This window comes from Bos indicus x Bos taurus, chromosome 8, assembly GCF_003369695.1.
Source record: "Bos indicus x Bos taurus breed Angus x Brahman F1 hybrid chromosome 8, Bos_hybrid_MaternalHap_v2.0, whole genome shotgun sequence".
NCBI classification, from domain to species: Eukaryota; Metazoa; Chordata; class Mammalia; order Artiodactyla; family Bovidae; genus Bos; species Bos indicus x Bos taurus.
In genome coordinates, this window is record NC_040083.1 from 80,867,714 (window position 1) to 80,885,076 (window position 17,363).

The window sequence follows — 17,363 nt, forward strand, 5'->3', positions numbered from 1 at the left end:
CCTGCCACGTGCAGAGAGCCACGTCACCTCTCCATTCTCTTATCTCTCTTTCCCAGGCGGGAGATGGCTCTCGATCTCCCATCAACCTTGCTGTTTAGTCACTTTTGCCGATGAGAAAGTGAAAGCTGAATTGCCAGGGGGTAGAAGGTGCTGGAAGAAAGGAAATTAGAAACCCCTGTCGACTAAAAAATATAGTCAGAATGTGAAAGTAGAGTTATTTTATTTGGTGGGAATATTTAGGACTCTGAGGCAGGGAGACAGCATCTCAGTAGCTCTGAGAAAACTGCTCCAAAGAGGCAGGAGGGGAAGTCAGGCTATATACAATTTTGTAACAAAGGGAGCAGGCATTTTGAACATCAAAGATTGGATATCAAACGAAGGAATTTAGCATTCTATGTATGGGGAGATGCAAGCCTCTGGGCTCACTGAGTTCCTTCCTTTCAAATGCATCTCAGCTTTCTGGGGCCAACCCTGTTCCTTAGTTCACATCGCCTCTTGCATTCCCAGCTCCTCAGCAGTCACCCTTGGAGGTGGCAGCGTCTGCACTCATTCACATTTGGAGGCCAGAAATCGCTGATGGCTGTGACATTTCTTGTTTATTAATATGGCAGGAGATGTTTTCATTTCACCCCAGAGTTCACCAGGGCTTCAAAAAGCAATGCAGTTACCAAATAATGCTCATTTAAAAGATAATCAAAGGGTCTACCATAGGAAAGAACTATGAAGAGGCAAGACCAGTCAATAAACAAACAAGAAAATGTGAGATAGGTCAGAGGGTGGCAAACTAGGACCATAGAGCCAAAACCGGCCCCTCACCTGCTTTTATAAATAAAGTTTTATTGGAACAGCTATACCCCTCTGTTTACTCCTGTCTATGGCAGGTTTCTAGATCCATATATGGCAGTCACAACAGAGACCACCAGGTTCTTTACAGGAACCAGCCAGAAGAAGGGCTGGGAGAAGACAGAGGGAGCAGTGAGTGGAACGGGCCTGAGAAGGTAAAGAGTTAGAAATAGATCAAAAAGGAGGGAGCTATGGGGGTAGCAGCAGAGTTTGAGTGTGATTGTTGGGGCAGAGGACGGTGCCTACGGTGAGCAGAAAGATAGGCCTGGCTTGAAAAGGCAATCGGGTACAGGGCCAAGTGTGTTAAGTAAGTTGTTGTTCAGTCACTCAGTCGTGTCCGACTGTTTGCCAGCCCATGGACTGCAGCACGCCAGGCTTCCCTGTCCTTCACCATCTCCCAGAGTTTGCTCAAACTCATGTCCATTGAGTCGGTGATGCCATCCAACCATCTCGTCCTCTGTCAACCCCTTCTCCTCCTGCCTTGGGATTTCCCTCTGACTGCTCACACCCAGAAACCAGACAGAAGGTGGTCTTGGCAGCCAGGCGAGATGGGACGGCTGCTTGGACTGGTGCTGTTCAGGCTCAGTTACTTTGTGAGCTTGAGACAGGAATACAAATGAGAGCTCGCTTTCCTGTGTAAATATTTGAAGTATGTGGTTAAAGCTAACAGGGAAACTCTGGCCTCCCATTACACAAATGCACCTTTGTGACCACCTGGAAGCCTGAGTTCCGGTTTAGAGGTCTGGTTCCTCAGGGTCCCTGCTGCTTCCCCTCCCATCTTCCCAGCCTGCACGCGAGGCCTTGCCGTGTCCCAGCCACATCCACCAGCCTGTGGGGTCGAGGGGGATGGGATGCACAAGAATATTTTGAGGCATGAGTCAAGACTTAGGGAACCCAGAAGTCCTGACCCTCCTCTCCTCTGGGCAGTGTCCCTGCTCACACTATCCTGGTACAGCCATTGAGGGCCTGAGCAGACTGGGCGCTGGGGCATCTTGGAGCTTCTGTTAAGAAATCAACATTCTTCCACATTCTCGAGCTAACCAGGAGCACACTCTGTACCTCTCTTTTCCCCCTCTCTGCATCAAAACCAGAGAGGGCACACACACTAAGGCTGCTGCTGGAAGCTGCCTTCTTGGGGACAGACGCTAATCTGAGCATGCCACTCGTCCCTGCTGCGACATCTAATGGTGAAAAGTGGAAGTGCACCACCCACCAGGAGGAGAGAGATGTCAGAAACTTCTTGTTGCAGAGTTGTTCAGTCACTCAGTGTCTTCACGACTCTTTGTGACCCCTTGGACTGCAGCACACCAGGCTTCCCTATCCTTCACTGTCTCCTGGAGTTGCCTCACACTCATGTCCATTGAGTCGATGGTGCCATCCAACCATCTCATCCTCTGTCACCCCCTTCTCCTCCTGCCTTCAATCTTTCCCAATATCAGGGTCTTTTCTAATGAGTTGGCTCTTCACATCAGGTGGCCAAAATACTGAAGCTTCAGTATTGGTCCTTCCAGTGAATATTCAGGATTGATTTCCTTTAAGGCTGACTGGTTTGATATCCTTGCTGTCCAAGGGACTCTCAAGAATCTTCTCCAGTACCACACCTCTGTCGCAGAGGGCTGTCTCAAATTCTGTGTTCAGATTCTTCACGGTTCTTAGTGAGTGCCAGTGGGGAGGGGCCCTCCTTGAGGACAAGGTTAGATTTCCTTGGACTGAAGACTGGAGTATATTCTGCTTGTCCTTGCCTTTAGCAGTGTCTCAGCCCATCTTCCCCAGGGCAAAGTAAAGGGTGAGAGTCCCTCCCAGTCCAGGCCAGCAGGTCCTGACTGCAGGGGAAGGGAGGGCAGGGAGATGTGTGAAGGCCCTGGGCAGAGAGTAGGAATGTGGGATGGCTTGCAACCCCTACACCCCTTTCTTTGGCCATTGAAATATTTTTCTCACCTGCCTGCCATTCATCTCCACTTGAAAGGTGAGAAAGTGTGTGTGTTTGTATGATCGTCCCAGAATCGAGGACACTGTAAAAGCTGAGCTGTCAGTCCCATGAAGCAGTATTTTCTTGGACAAAACAAGATTTCTTGAGGATTGTTATATTTGGGAAACACCATGAGAGCTAGTGATGGATTCTGACATGAACGCAGTCCCTGCAGAAGAAGGTTCAATCTGTATTTCTGATTAAAAAGCTTGGGGCTGGTGCACTGGGATGACCTAGAGGGATGGTATGGGGAGGGAAATGGGAGCGGGGTTCAGGATGGGGAACACTTGTACACCTGTGCCGGATGCATGTTGTTGTATGGCAAAACCAATACAATATTGTAAAGTAAAAAATAATAAAAAGTTAAAAAAAAAAGGTACTCCCCTGGAGCTCCCCAAGGACATGGAGCCTGTTAACACAGGCCAGCAGTCCAACTCATTTGCTTAGGAAAAATGAGGTGCCCGAGTGTACTCTTTGTCTGTGCAAATCCAGAGTGGGGAGGCGGGGTGCACTCTCATCCTACAGAGCCTTTTCATAGCAATGACTTATAAGCCTTACTTTAAATCAGGACTCTGCACTAACTGGGAAGTGTTTTCTTAGTGAAACGAACTGGAAATGGCCCTTGTTGGATATTCATAGTCCTAGGATTAATAGCTGAAGCACAACCCAGCTTTCAGTTTCTGTTCTCAACTTTGTAAATCCTTGTTTACTCCTCCCTGCTCCCCACTCCCCTTCTAGAAACCCATCACCTCCCTTTCAGTGACAGCAGTGGTAGAAAGGAAACCTAGTTCTGTCTTCGCCTTGGTCAAGAAAGGGCCTTGACCTCTCTGAGCCCTGGTTTCCCCACTTGAAAGGGAGAACGACCACAGTAACCACAAAGGTTTCTTTGAGGTTTAATGAGGAATGTGAGTGAAAGCACAACATAAGCTGGAAGATACAAACCTGGAAGTTACTGTTGCAGACAGGAAATGCATCTGTCACAACTCCTAGGCGTGTTCATGAAAGAATAGTTCGGGACCCTTTTTGAAGACAGTAGGATTGACTATTTGGGGGTACTGCAGTGGGTGCGGAGCAGAGGAAAGAGATCAGCTCAATCCCAACTTCAACAAGGACAAGCAGGGATTTATAACCAAGGAATTAGGTGGGGTTCATGGATGGAAAATCACTAAGACAAAACCCAAAGGCTAAGGGGTTTCTTGCTAGAAACCCATGCCTTGGATTCTTTCATGAGATGGTCAGCCAGCTGGGGCCACAAGAGGAGACGGAAGGGAGGCTCAGGGGAAATGCAGTGTGTATATCATTGGTCCCAGAGAGAGAGGGATTAGGGTTGGGTCGTGGAACTCAGAATCAGTTCAGCAGGGAGAAGCAGAGAGCCCCTGGGGCAAGTGCTTTACGGGGGTCAGGGTGGGTACACATGGAAAGGTGCAGGGCGTGTCACTGGGGCATTTGAGTGTCAGGGGTCACAGTGGGAAAGTAGGAAGGGGAACCTGTGGCTGAGCCCACTTACACACTGGTATACCTGGGCTGGCACTCACATCCTCTATTTGTGGGGACGTTGAGGCAACAGAAACATAGGAAGTTTTAAAGATTATAATACTCATCAGGATTATTGCTAAAGGCAGGGCAGGTGCTCAGATATCAAGGTTGGGCATGAAGAGTTTGCTCAGATGTCAAGGGTGGGGGATTTCCTCTAAACTTGACCTTGCAGGATTCTTGTTCATCCTGGACTACCCAGCCTGACACAGCCCACCATCACCAGCCCCTCTTCCCGCTTTCCTCCATTTCTGGGGCTGACTTGGGGAGCAGGCAGACAGACCACCAGCCACTGCTAGCCCACCATTGTCCTGAGTGGAACTGGAAGGAGCAGAGGGCTCTCAGCCCAGGCAGCACTGAGCAAGGCCAAGACACACCCTCTATCAGTGGCATGGGACAAGCCCAGGTTGGTTCAGAGCAGCCGCTGGAAGCAATGGGATAACACCTGTGTCCGAGTGTTACTGCAGTCTGTTCAGACTTGGGCTCAGACCTGCGGGACTCATGCGAGGGAACAGAGGTGCCCTCACTCCTTCTTCACACAGGACAGATGTGTTGGCCCAGCCTCAGAGTGTCAGGATCAGAGGACACGGAACAGACAGAATAGAGCAATGCTATGGGTAATGCCCCCAGGTTCAGTGATGGGACTAAAGCCAGAAGCAGGTTTTCTGCCTTTGCCGCATCTCAGGAGAAGCACATCCCGGCTTCATGCAAAGAATCTGTCCATGTTAGTTAGCCATGTGTCTTGGACTAGGTGGAGAACTTTTTTATTTATTCATGAGATACTCCTAAAGGAGGGAGCTGCTCCCAATTCAGACACTCACTGTGCAGTGGGTGGCACTAGTGGTAAAGCACCCCCTGCCAATGCAGGAGACATAAGACACGTGGGTTCGAATCTGGGTTGGGAAGATCCCCTGGAGGAGGGCATGGCAGCCCACTCCAGTATTCTTGCCTGGACAGAGGAGCCTGGGGGCTACAGTTCGTGGGGTTGCAAAGAGTCAACACAACTGAAGCAACTTAGCATGCGGCACCCACGACTTGAAGATAGAAGGGCTAGTTTGAAGATTCAATTGTAATGAAAGGTGGTAGATTGGCTTCAGGGGTCATGGGCTCATCTGCCACAGTAAATGGCATCAGGGAGAAGCCAGTGCCCCATTTCTTCTTGCCTGATCAGCAACACCCCAATGAGTAACTGCCTCAGAATAGAACTTTTCAACTCCTGTGCTGACCTGGGTCATAATTCAGGGGAAGTGCTGGCAAGATACTCCAGCCCTTTCCGCCCAGTGCAGCATTTTGTCTCAGTACCTGCTGAGATTTGAGGTTAAAAGAAGAAACCCAACAAGGACAACCCCATGTTCTACAGATCACTGTCCAAAGTGTGGTTTCCAACCCTAGGAGAACCAATACTTTCTAACAGTGGTGCCCAACCTTTTGGATAGGGGAGTGGTTTGGGCAGTAATTCGAACCCTGGGGAACGGTGGATGGAGCTTTGCTGTTCACCTCCTGCTGTGCTTCCTGTGTCCTAACAGACCAAGGGCTGGTGGGGGGTTGGGGACCCCTGCTTTATAATGTACATTTTGTGATGCTGCCGTCACTCTCCTGAAATAAAACTCAAAGGTAACAGTGTACCTACTGAGGTAATTTTAAAAGATCAACAGAATGCCCTAACTGTAATATAACAAAGACATCAAAGTAATATATATGTGATATAATAAAATGTGTTTCAGTATGTAATTGCAGAGCACAGGCGATGAAGAGACATTGTTTTTTTTTTTTTTTTTTAGTAGGAATATCGCTGTATTTATTCTCATTCAGGCAATTTTTCTGTAACTTCAGCATTTTCCTCTCAAAACATAAGAACAAAAGAATCCCAAAGCTTAGAACTGGATCACTTGGCCCTTTCTCTTCTTATCTCCTCCAAGTTCAAAATGCTTGCACCTCTTAATGGCCAGCATCCTCTTGGATCTGCAGTTGGGCTCAACGCATTCAAGTCTCAGCACGATCTTCTTGGTGGTTTTAGCCTTCTTCCGGAAAATTGCCTTGGTTTGCCCACCGTAGCCACTTTGCTTCCGATCATAGCGCCTCTTTCCCTGGGCATACAGGGAATCTTTGCCCTTCTTATACTGGGTCACTTTGTGAGGCTGATGCTTTCCACACTTCTTATAGAAAGTCCTGCGGGTTTTAGGTACATTGACCATCTTTGCAGTAGAGGTGTCTTCGCGGTGCAAACGAGAGACCCGACGTCCACGTTCCTGCCTCGCTCGTCTCGCGCCTCACCGGAGACATTGTTAACTTGACAGATGCTTGGGCCCATCCACAGAATCCCCGAATGTAACACCTACAGATGCCATGGATGTTGGAGGGACAGCAACTCAAAACAGCAGCAACAGGCTGACATTTTACAAGTGGGGATCAGAGCTTCTGAAAGATTAAGCGGGAAAGGATGTGTGTATAATTCCACCAACATATACAATTGGTGCACTCTTGGGAAAGTCAGTATGTATTAAGCCATACCCTCTCAAAACCCTCTGGGTCATATTAAAATGCAGTTAAGTCCTAAGTTCAGATGATCGCAAACAAGGTCTTTCTCTTATATAAATGCTTAGCAGACACTCAGAAGTCAAGCAGACTCGGGAGAATTCGTCCCATTCAGAACACTGTGTGCACTTGTCAGGAGCCCAGCACCCACCTACCCACCGCCCGCCAGCAGCAGGCCCCCAGTGCTGGGAACTAAAACTGCCACCTTCCATTTTCAAAATGCCAGCTCCTGGGTGGTGCTCCCCTTGTCGAGAAAGATGAGTCGGAGTTTACCAGGAGGAAACGGAGGAAGGAACGCAGGAGAGTTGTGAGTTTGCTACTAGGGCATGAGCGTGCCCTAGGGCTCCCATCCTGGGTTGTTGGTGGAAAATGTAACAATGGCTCAGGAGGAGGAGATGAGCATTAAATCAGCACCTCCTAGGATTTAGGTCTGGAAGCAGGGGCCCAGCCAGGCCTGAGATCGCACTGAAAGAAAAAGGCAGACCCTTAGCTCTGAGGCACTCCTGCATGGGTCACCCTGAGTACCTCATTTATGTAGCACCCCTTTATTGGTCATCCTAGGTGAGCCGGGTGCTGGGGATACCATCCTGCCCTCAAGTTGGCCTCTGTTTTAGAGGGGAAAAGTATCACATGATTACCCTCCAGTCCAGTGGGGTCACGATGGAGAACCACGTGTGGGCTGGAGCCTGCCCATGAGGAAACTTCTGGGAGAGGTCACAGCAAGATAGGTCTCCTAGGGTGCAAGGAGTTAACAGGCTAAAGCACAGGGAGTCATCGTGGGTAGGGGAGAAGGACTCGTCCTCAGGCTGCAAGCCAGAGGCTATTACACAGCTGGGAGCTGAGAGCCAAGAGGGTTCATGAGGCCAGGATGGAGCTAGCGTGGCATGACCAGCGTTCCACCATGTAGCCCTTGAGGTGGGTTCTCCGGGGGCACGGAGCTCCTCGCCAGCACCATCTCTTCAAAAGCACCCATGTTATATTTAATAGCACATTGTTCTTGTGTCTGTCTCTCCTCAAAGCTGCGGATCTGGGGCTGGCACACAGGAGGTCCTCCACGAATGTTTGTTGATGAATCTGTGCATCATCCAGGGCTGGGGAGACTTCTGCTTCTCCCTGTAGGGCTGAGAAAGAAGACGGCAGAAATGTTATCATGTCCTGCAGGCCCTTCCCCAGCGTTTAACTTTGTACCTTGAGACACCCTTCTTCTCATCATCTTGTACCTTCAGAATGTCGTCAAGGAGCAGGACTCTTCCACACAGAAGGGGCAGGCGCCCAGGCCAGTCTAGACTGCTTCCCAGAAATTGTTCTACCTAGTTCATCGTGCATCCAAGTGCAATGGGAGTGGGCAAATCCACTGAGACAGAGCACATCGGTGGTTGCTAGTGGCAGGGCAGAGGGAGGGCTGGGAAGTAACCACCAATAGGTACAGAGTTTCCTTGTGGGGCAGGTGGAAGTGCTTTGGGACCAAATGGCAGTGATAGTTAGTTGTACATGTAGTAAAAACCGCTGAAAGGTCTGTTTTAAAATGGCTAAAATGGTGAATTGTATGTTATGTCTGCATGCATGCTAAGTCACTTCAGTCGTGTCCAACTCTTTGTGACCCGATGGACTGTAGCCCACCAGGCTTCTCTGCCCCTGGGATTCCCCAGGCAAGAGTACTGGAGTGAGTTGCCATGTCCTTCTCCAGTGCATCTTCCCCACCCAGGGTTCAGACCTGCATCTCTTATGTCTCCCACATTGGCAGCAGGTTCTTTACCACTAGGGCCACCTGGGGAGCCTACGTTATGTCTGTTTTATATTTAAAAAATTTTAATGCCACAGGGACAGAACAAGAGGTATCTACCACGTGAGTAGAAATTGCAGACCTCCTGAAGTACAGACTTCCAGTTAGAAATTAAATAAACCTTGGGGCTATAATGCACAGCTGTTGACTAGAGTTAATAATACTCTACAGCACATTCGAAAGTTGATGAAAATAGATCTTTAATATTCGCATCACAAAAAAATATTTTTACTGTGGGTAGTGAGGGATGTTAACTAGACTTACCATGATGATCATTTCACAATAGATACAAACATCAAATCATTTACATTGATTTGAAACTAATGTTATAATAAGGTTACTTTTACCTCCATTTTTTTTTTAAAGGCAAAGAAAACTCATAGACCAGAAGGATGCACTGGGGGTCTTTTGTTTGTTTTGGGGGCTGTTTTATGTTTTTGTTTATCTTCTGCCCTCACTGCGCAGCTTGCAGGATCTTAGTTCCTCCAACCAGGGATCGAACCTGGGCACGGAGTCCTAACCATTGGACCCCCAGGGAAGTCCCAAGCAGCTGGGTTCTTGAACCGTGGGAATCAGCATGTGTGTTTTGCTCAGGGCCTGCTCTTCTCCCTGACTAAGGGCCCATTTCATCTCTATGCAGGACACACACCGAGGACTCTTCATCCAGCAACTGCGACCCACACAGAACCTGCAGCCAAGAATCAAGCTAAAGCTGTTCGGCCACTCGGGGTCTGGGAAGACCACTCTGGTGGAATCCCTCAAGTGTGGGCTGCTGAGGAGCTTCTTCCGAAGACGCCGGCCCCGGCTCTCCTCCACCAACTCTACCCGGTTCCCACCCTCGCCCCTGGCCTCCAAGCCGGCAGGTATGTGTGCACCCCACCAGCCCTTGTCTCTCCACTGGGTGCTTCCAAAGTCAAAGCCTGGGAGGAAGGGTGGCTTTGTTTTGAGCACTTGGCCCGAGGCTGACCAACTCCTGCCGCCTTGGTGGCTTCAAGGTGTGGGCCCCCTGGCTCTTGGCCCTGTGTCCACCTCACTCTTGGGCAGCAAGTACACCCTGCCCCCATGCTAGTAAGGAAAGGGCCTCACTGAACTCACAGTCCATAGTCACAGATGTGCAAAATAGCACAACCGTGTCGTATTCTGCTCAGGGACTCTGCCCTTGAAGACGCAAAGAACTGGGACTGACACAGATTCAAGGTTGCACAGATGGAATATCAGCTCCCAGGATGGGTCCTCTCCCCTGACACTCCTTGGAATGCTGTGTGCACGTCCAGGAATGCAAGAACGCAGAGCAACAAGTCTGGGTGCATGGGGAGGCCCATCCACGCGTATCTGGAAGTGGGGTGGTGGTTTTGAAAGTCTCCTTAATGGTTTTTCAATTGGTCCATCCGCTCACCTGGACCCTGGTTGGAAAGCAGATGTTGCCATCTACCCCCACCTCCCACAGACACAATTATCAGCGGGCCCACACCCAGAACTGCAGGGTGACCTGTCCCTCCCAGGGAGAAACACCGGAGATGACCAAGAGGAAGCTGAACAGTCTGGGGTGTTGTTTTTCCTGACCCCGCCCCCCTTTTAGAGTAAGGGAATTAAGTTTTTCAAAGATAGGAATATAGACCTTCAGAGACTTTTCTAAACAATGTCATTTTTGAAGCTCTGTGCCTCGGATTCACTTTCTGTACATAATACAAAGGTGTCATATCTGTTACCTAGAATGAAAACGGATTTCAAAGTTTTGTTTCTATGTATTTCTCTCTCCACGAGGAAGGAGGTCTGGGCAGCATTAGTAGGGTGAGGGACAATTGACTGAGATCTTCATGCCCTTTCAACTTTTTTGCTCTGAGCACAGCAATAGGATTTGAACTAGGGGAAGAAGTACGGCCAAAATGGACATATAATTAGAATGATTATAATATTGCTAACGCATACTGCTAGTGCAAACTGAGCACTAACCGTGTGCCAGGAACGGGCAAAATGTGGTACGTTTGACACCTCATTTAATCCACGTGACAGCTTTATTGGCATTTTTTCCACCCTTTTACTGAAGCCTTGAGGGGTCAGATACACTGCCTAGCGTCACACAGCTGGCAGTTCATGAAGTGTCTGGCTCCTGAGCCAGGGCTTGTTAATAACGCTTATAACTCCATCTGACTTGGGGCATATTTGTGCTCACATTTTCCATTTTCCACTGTAATTTTGCTCAATTTCAGAATGTAAGATAGGTTTATACCTTCTCAGAAGCCAGTAGTTTTCCAGATTTGACCATTAAGTTCAGCCTGTGTGTGTGGACATGCCAACGTTTGCATAAGGTTCAAAGTGAGCTTCTCTAGCAGTTCCTGGGGTTGCCCCTAGAAGGAGCCAATTCTCACCTGCTGTGGGTAAGGTCACTCCAGTCTCAATGACTTGAGGCTGGGAGGTGCAGCGGGAGGGAGGCAGAGAGAAACAGACAAAGAGCAGAGACAAAGATGGGATCTCTACAGATCCATGATCTGGAATTTTCATTAGCCATATTAGATATGAATTTATGCTGCAGGGGGCATCCCTTGTGGCTCAGCTGGTAAAGAATCTACCTGCAATGCAAGAGAAGACCTGGGTTCGATTCTTGGGTTGGGAAGATCCCCTGGAGAAGGGAACGGCTACCTACTCCAGTATTCTGGCCTGTGAATTCCATGGACTTTATAGTCCGTGGAGTCGAAAAGAGTTGGACACGACTGAGCAACTTTCTCACTTCACTTATGCTGCAGGAGCTCATGGGCATACTTCAGGTGACATACAGGCTCTCCAGGAGGGAAAACAGCTCTACCCTCTACCCTCACTTCTCAGACGTCGGATCTCCATTCTTCTTCCTCTGATCAGTTCCCATGTCCGGAAGAATCCAGAAGTAGATTCTTGATAAAACACAACTCAGGATGGCTAAAGTGAAAGAAGGAGTTATCACTCAGTCATATCCAACTCTTTGTGACCCCATGGACTGTAGCTTTCCAGGCTCCTCTGCCCATGGGATTCTCCCAGCAAGAATACTGGAGTGGGTTGCCATTTCCTTCTCCAGGGAATCTTCCCAACCCAGGGATCAAATCAGGTCTCCTGCATTGCAGGCAGATTCTTTACCATCTGAGTCACCAGGGACGCCCCTCAGGATGACTAGATTATCGGCAAATCTCACTGCATCTTCCAGCCAGAGCTTAGAGAGATGTGAGTCATGGGGCTGAGTTACACAGATTCTCTCAAGGACGACAGGTGCTCTGGACCAGATGAGTGTCCCTGACTGTGATCAGCACAGAGAAAAGTAACTCGGGGTGCAGGGATGTGAAGTCAGAGGTCAGCAGCCGGGTAAGCTGCAGCATTTTGTGTAGTATGAGGAAAGGGAAGGAGAAAAGTTGAATTAACTTCCAGCATTTGCAAATCAAGACACTTCACCTAGAAAGTTGGATATTTATTTGGTTTCTTGTAAAAAACAAACTTGGGAGCTCTGGCCACGCTGGATTCACATTTCTACCTGGAACCAGTTAGTGGCTGAGATGAGGGGCGTAGCACCATATCGAGGGGCCCAGGCTCTGCATTTTGCCCTGCCCCCACCCAGCCCCCTAACTCCAGGAGGGAGAGCTCAGGAGTAGACTCCCCACATCTGTGTCTGAAATTTCTCCCTGTGACAGAAATGACTTTTCAGCAGTGCCTTGGTGTGTGTGACCCTTGGGCTAAGGTCACTCCTAGTTCATCCCAAATCTGTCTGACCAAGGCCAGGCAGCCTCCCAGAGGGCCTGGGCAAGGACGGAAGAGGCCCACCCAGCTTCGTGTCCCGGTGGCTGGTCTGCTCTGAGGGTGGCTGAAGTGTCCATATGGACAGTTCCTGGAGGTGACAAGATTCACTTGCAGCTAACTCTAGTCCTGCTGAGGCCGATTCACTCACAGCTAATTCTAGTCCTGCTGAGGCTGATAAGAGCTGGGAGGCTGTGTTTTCTGCAGGAGGCTCTGTGTCAGGCCCTTCTCCTGCCCTGCCCAGTGAGGGGCCAGCAGGCCCCCTGCTGCAGAATGCAGGCAGGAGGCAGCAGAACATGAAGCCTGGACCCCCGCAGCCCCAGACCAGGCAGCCTAACAGTCACTTTCTGACCCTCACAAAACAGAAGGGGGTCCTCAGGAAAACAGCATGGCACAGATATGAAGCACCAGGAGGGCCACCTTGGGGGGACCCGGCTTGGGGAGGGCGGCAGGCTCTGGGGGCCTTGTGTACCGTAGGAGAAGGGACGGGGCAGTGTTTCTTTGTAAGGCATGAGGAAAGGCTGCTCTGGAGCATGGTCTTCAGGGAAGGAGGTCTGTTGCAGCCAGGCTCAGCTGCACCCCAGCTCTGGACACCCCTGATTTCTGCTAGAATGGTCAGGCCTTCCTCCTTTCCCTGGGACAGATGCCTGAATGAGCACATTTACGTCACTCAGGCGCCAGGAAGATTGTGGGCTTTTAGAAACTTGCCTTTTGCATTGTGCTGGAGCTAGAGCCTGAGCCATCAGCCAGGAGACAGGATAGCATGGCGTAGGGGACCTGGTGTAGCCGCTCACGGCACATGGCTGCCGCACACACTCCCTTTGTGCCACAGCTGTTGAACAGTGATTTTGCGGTAGGAAGGAAGCCCCTGGTGCCAGCGGAGGAGTGAATGTCCAGAAAGAGCACTGCAGAAGGCTGTTGCCTGCTTACCAGAGAGCAGTGTTTGCAGGAAGTCTGTTCTGACCTGGGTGCTAAAGTGGCTTCTCCATCGGGGCCTTCTACTTTTTACCACTAGAGGTCAGTGGTTAGCAAAAATGCTTTCCTTGTGATTTACACTTGATCTTAGCCAAAAGGCTGAGAAGTGATTTTCCCTCGTGGTTTTATTGTTTCCCTGTAAAGTAGTTCTTTAATAATACCGTGTACAACAATGTCCTGATTTTCATCCTCCCAACAAAAACTGTCAGTGAGATGCAGGAGTTCCTGTCATTTACCGAATCTGGTCTGTTCTTCCTCGGCAAGCCCCCAGTGCTGCTGGTGCTGCTGCTGCTGCTAAGTCGTGTCCGACTCTGTGCAACCCCATAGACGGCAGCCCATCAGGCTCCGCCGTCCCTGGGATTCTCCAGGCAAGAACACTGGAGTGGGTTGCCATTTCCTTCTCCAATGCATGAAAGTGAAAAGTCGCTGAGTCGTGTCCGACTCTTAGCGACCCCAGGGACCGTAGCCCACCAGGCTCCTCCATCCATGGGATTTTCCAGGCAAGAGTACTGGAGTGGGGTGCCATTGCCTTCTCCACGGTGCTCCTAAGACAAAACTTATTCCTGACAGTGGCCGTCCCAGACACAGGTTTTGGAGCACAGGAAAATGGACACGCCCATTCTTATGGAAGTCACGTGGCTTTTCTCAGACTTGGACTAACAATCTCTAAAGAAATACACTAAAATGCCTATCTTGTTGGCCTAGAGTATTGGTCTTTACCTTTCTGTTTGCCAAGTTTCCCCCTTTTATACCAGGGCTGGGGGAAGATCGTAGGGCAGAGAACAAATATATGAATAATTCTTCCCCTTCTCATCTTATTGCCCCTTCTTCCTCCCTTGTACCTGACCCAGCCTTTGAGCTCCAATTTTATCCTCCTCCCCGTCAAACCTCTTGAAAACTCCTATTGTCTATGTCCTCTGTCTAGAATGTTTGGTCTTTCAACAAGGGTTATCTTTGTGTTCGGATCACCAGTTTTAAAAGTCAGGTGGCCCAGATGTGATGACCTTGCAGAGTCTGTCGCTATCAACTCTGAAACAAAGCCACTAACTGTGTAGTAGGATTTAGTTCACTGAGCCCCTCCCAGATGCACTCTCAGAGCCCCCACATGTGCCCACCCAAGTCCTAGCCTTCACCATATTGTTGGAGGTCTGTTGGAGAGACAAGCAAGCCAGCGAGCAGTCAGGCTGAGGACACACAGGGCTCTGCCTGTGGCCCAGGGGACCCAACTGTGTTATTCAACTGATCTCTCACAAAGTTCTACCATTATTATTCATGATAACATCTTTAAAACTGGTTCTTTTTATTTACTAAAATATATAGATTTGAAAATGAAATCTTCATGTCCTTTCCATGAATAGAAAACCAATATCACTGCTACCAGTAAATAAAAATAGATACCGTGAACAGTGATGTGAGGCAAACCTAGCTATATACTGTTGAAAGTGAAAGTCTCCCAGTGGTCTCCAACTCTTTGCAACCCCATGGACTGTAGTCTGTCAAGCTACTCTGTCCATGGAATTCTCCAGGCCAGAATGGGTAGCCATTCCCTTCTCCAGAGGATCTTCCCAACCCAGAGATCAAACCCAGGTCTCCTGCATTGCAGGCAGTTTCTTTACCATCTGAGCCACCAGGGAAGCTCATATACTGTTACCCACTCCCTCCTTATAAAAAGGGAAGATTAGCAAGGATTGAAGACATGTAAAGACTTAATGCCACAAACTGAGACTTGCTGCTAAAGCAATTTAAAAACTTTCAAGGGGATCTTTTAAAGCAATAGCTTTCTCACTGTGTGATTCAGCATTAATTAATGCTCTGGCCTGCCACCATCTAAGATCATTTTTCATTCGATCTAACTTCTCATGTGCCAGAGTGATACTCATCTCACCTGTATCAGTCAGGCTCCTGGTGGGGGTTTAATGAAAGGTTCAAGTCACAGACACAATTCACAGGAACATAAAAGAGAGGGTGAAGCACCCAGAGGCCAGGTTAGTTACCACCCCTGGGGCGGAAAGGGCAAGAGGAAGAAGTCACAATCCTGGGAAAGCTGGAGCTCCAGGGGAGAAGCTGCTCAGGGAAGTCTAGAGTCAGAGACACAACTGGCATCAGAAAAGCAGCAGGCAGTGCAAGGGGACATGGGCATCAACCTTCTTCTCCAGTGTCTCCCATCAGCGGACCCTAACTGGAGGCAAATGGCAAGCAAGCCTGGGAGAGGCAGTCCATCAGGTCGGCCTCTCAGTGCACAGAGCAGCACAGGAAAGGATACAAGAGGTGGAGCAAACAGAATCAGCACAATGTCCCTGGGAAACGTTGCTGCCCAGCATATGCGAGGGACACACACACACACCTTGGCCTGAAGGGAGGGGGAGACAGAGGGCGGAGGCTGGGAGGGACAGGGCAGGCAAGATCTAACATGCCTGTTCTCTGGCCCGCAGTGTCCGTGAGCATCAGCAACCTGTACCCGGGCTGTGAGAACGTGAGCGTCAGGAGCCGCAGCATGATGTTCGAGCCGGGCCTCACCAAGGGGGTGCTGGAGGTGTTCGGGGCCCCGTCCCACCATCCGCACTGCGCCACCGATGACCAGTCCACGAAGGCAATCGACATCCAGAATGCCTATTTGAACGGTATGGCTCACCCTCCCCAAACGAAAGAGTTTCCAGCAGGGAACCTGTCCCGGCGAGCATGAAGGGTAGAGAAAGGGCCAGCGTAGGAGTGACCCAGGGCTGAGGCACAGCTGGTTAATATCCCAAAAGTAAAACTAAACACAGTAGATGCTTAACAAATGACTGTTAAGTTGTTGTTCGGTCGCTCAGTCGTGTCCGACTGTTTGCCAGCCCATGGACTGCAGCATGCCAGGCTTCCCTGTCCTTCACCTTCTCCCAGAGCTTGGCTGAAACTCATGTCCATTGAGTCTGTGATGCCATCCAACCGTCTAATCCTCTGAGCCCCGTTCTCCTGCCCTCAGTACTTCCCAGCATGCGGGTCTTTCCCAATGAGTCGGCTATTGCATCAAGTGGCCGAAGTATTGGAGCTTCAGCCTCAGCATCCAGTGAGTATTCAGGATTGGTTTTCTTTAGGACTGACTGGTTTGATCTCCTTGCAGTCCAAGAGACTCTCAAGAGTCTTTTGGGTAAAAGTGAAGAGTCTTTTGGGTAAAAGTAAAGAGTCTTTTGAGTAAAAGTAAAGAGTCTTTTGGGTAAAAATAAAGAGTCTTTTGAGTAAAGAGTATGTTTACTCTTTGGAATAAATTTAAAGACTCAAATTCAAAGACTTAGAGTAAATTTTTTAAATAGACTTTACTCAACAGTCTTTTGAGTCTGTTGAGTAAATTAGTGCATTTTTTAACCTCATAAAATACAGTCCCATTAGCAGTTGGTATACCCAATTTGAAACCCAAGTGCTCTCCCCAGAGCTCCCAGGGCCCCCAACAGGAACACAAACCTTGCTGAGATGCAGTCCATTCAGAACAGGGATAGAGCAGTTTCTCTGAGGCTGAGTTCCCTTAACTGTGAGGATTTTATGAGCTGGTGTCTATTAAAGGTCCAAGGGAGAGGAACTCAGAAGAAATTGGGGGCATCTTCATGAAAGCCCTTTTATATACTAAACCCAGTGAAAAATAGAATACTCAGGGTGTTTACCTAAAGCAGCGGTTCCTAAACTCCAGCATACACACACATCCCCTGGAGCCACTGGAAACAGACTGCCAGGCCCTGCCCCTAAGCCTCTGATTCAGCCCATCTGGGGCCTTTCCTGGCGATGCTGCTATTGGGCCAGGGACCCTAAGGAAATAAAGTTCATATGCATTTTGCTCCCTTAAAAGCTGAGTGTTGTCTGAGTTCCGGGGAGCACAGCTGGCCCCGCCGCGTAGGGAGAGAAGTGTGTGCTCAGCACCCACCACCCACACCCTCACCCCGCCTCCTCCCCTGGTCTCACCCCCTTCCCATGTCTGGCTCCCAGCACTCTGCAGGCTCA

The 17,363-nt window shown here is 49.5% G+C and overlaps 2 protein-coding genes across 6 annotated transcripts in view; one reads left to right on the plus strand and one right to left on the minus strand.

The window, feature by feature from the left end:
• Positions 1 to 17,363, plus strand: part of DAPK1 (death associated protein kinase 1) — a 212,320-nt gene that overhangs the window by 182,707 nt on the left and 12,250 nt on the right. For all 5 annotated transcript variants that reach the window (XM_027550169.1, XM_027550170.1, XM_027550166.1 and 2 more), the window contains exons 20-21: positions 9,304 to 9,526; positions 15,827 to 16,015. In XM_027550169.1, the coding sequence (XP_027405970.1) occupies positions 9,304 to 9,526; positions 15,827 to 16,015 (412 nt within the window). The remainder of the gene's footprint in view (positions 1 to 9,303; positions 9,527 to 15,826; positions 16,016 to 17,363) is intronic.
• Positions 6,107 to 6,618, minus strand: LOC113897417 (60S ribosomal protein L36a-like). The gene has a single exon (XM_027550171.1). It carries the CDS (start codon positions 6,538 to 6,540, stop codon positions 6,220 to 6,222), a length of 321 nt encoding a protein of 106 aa, XP_027405972.1. The 5' UTR covers positions 6,541 to 6,618; the 3' UTR covers positions 6,107 to 6,219.

What these genes read in the sequence shown, in the direction of transcription:
- LOC113897417 (XM_027550171.1), bottom strand. Translation starts at nt 6,540, where the DNA reads ATGGTCAATGTACCTAAAACCCGCAGGACTTTCTATAAGAAGTGTGGA.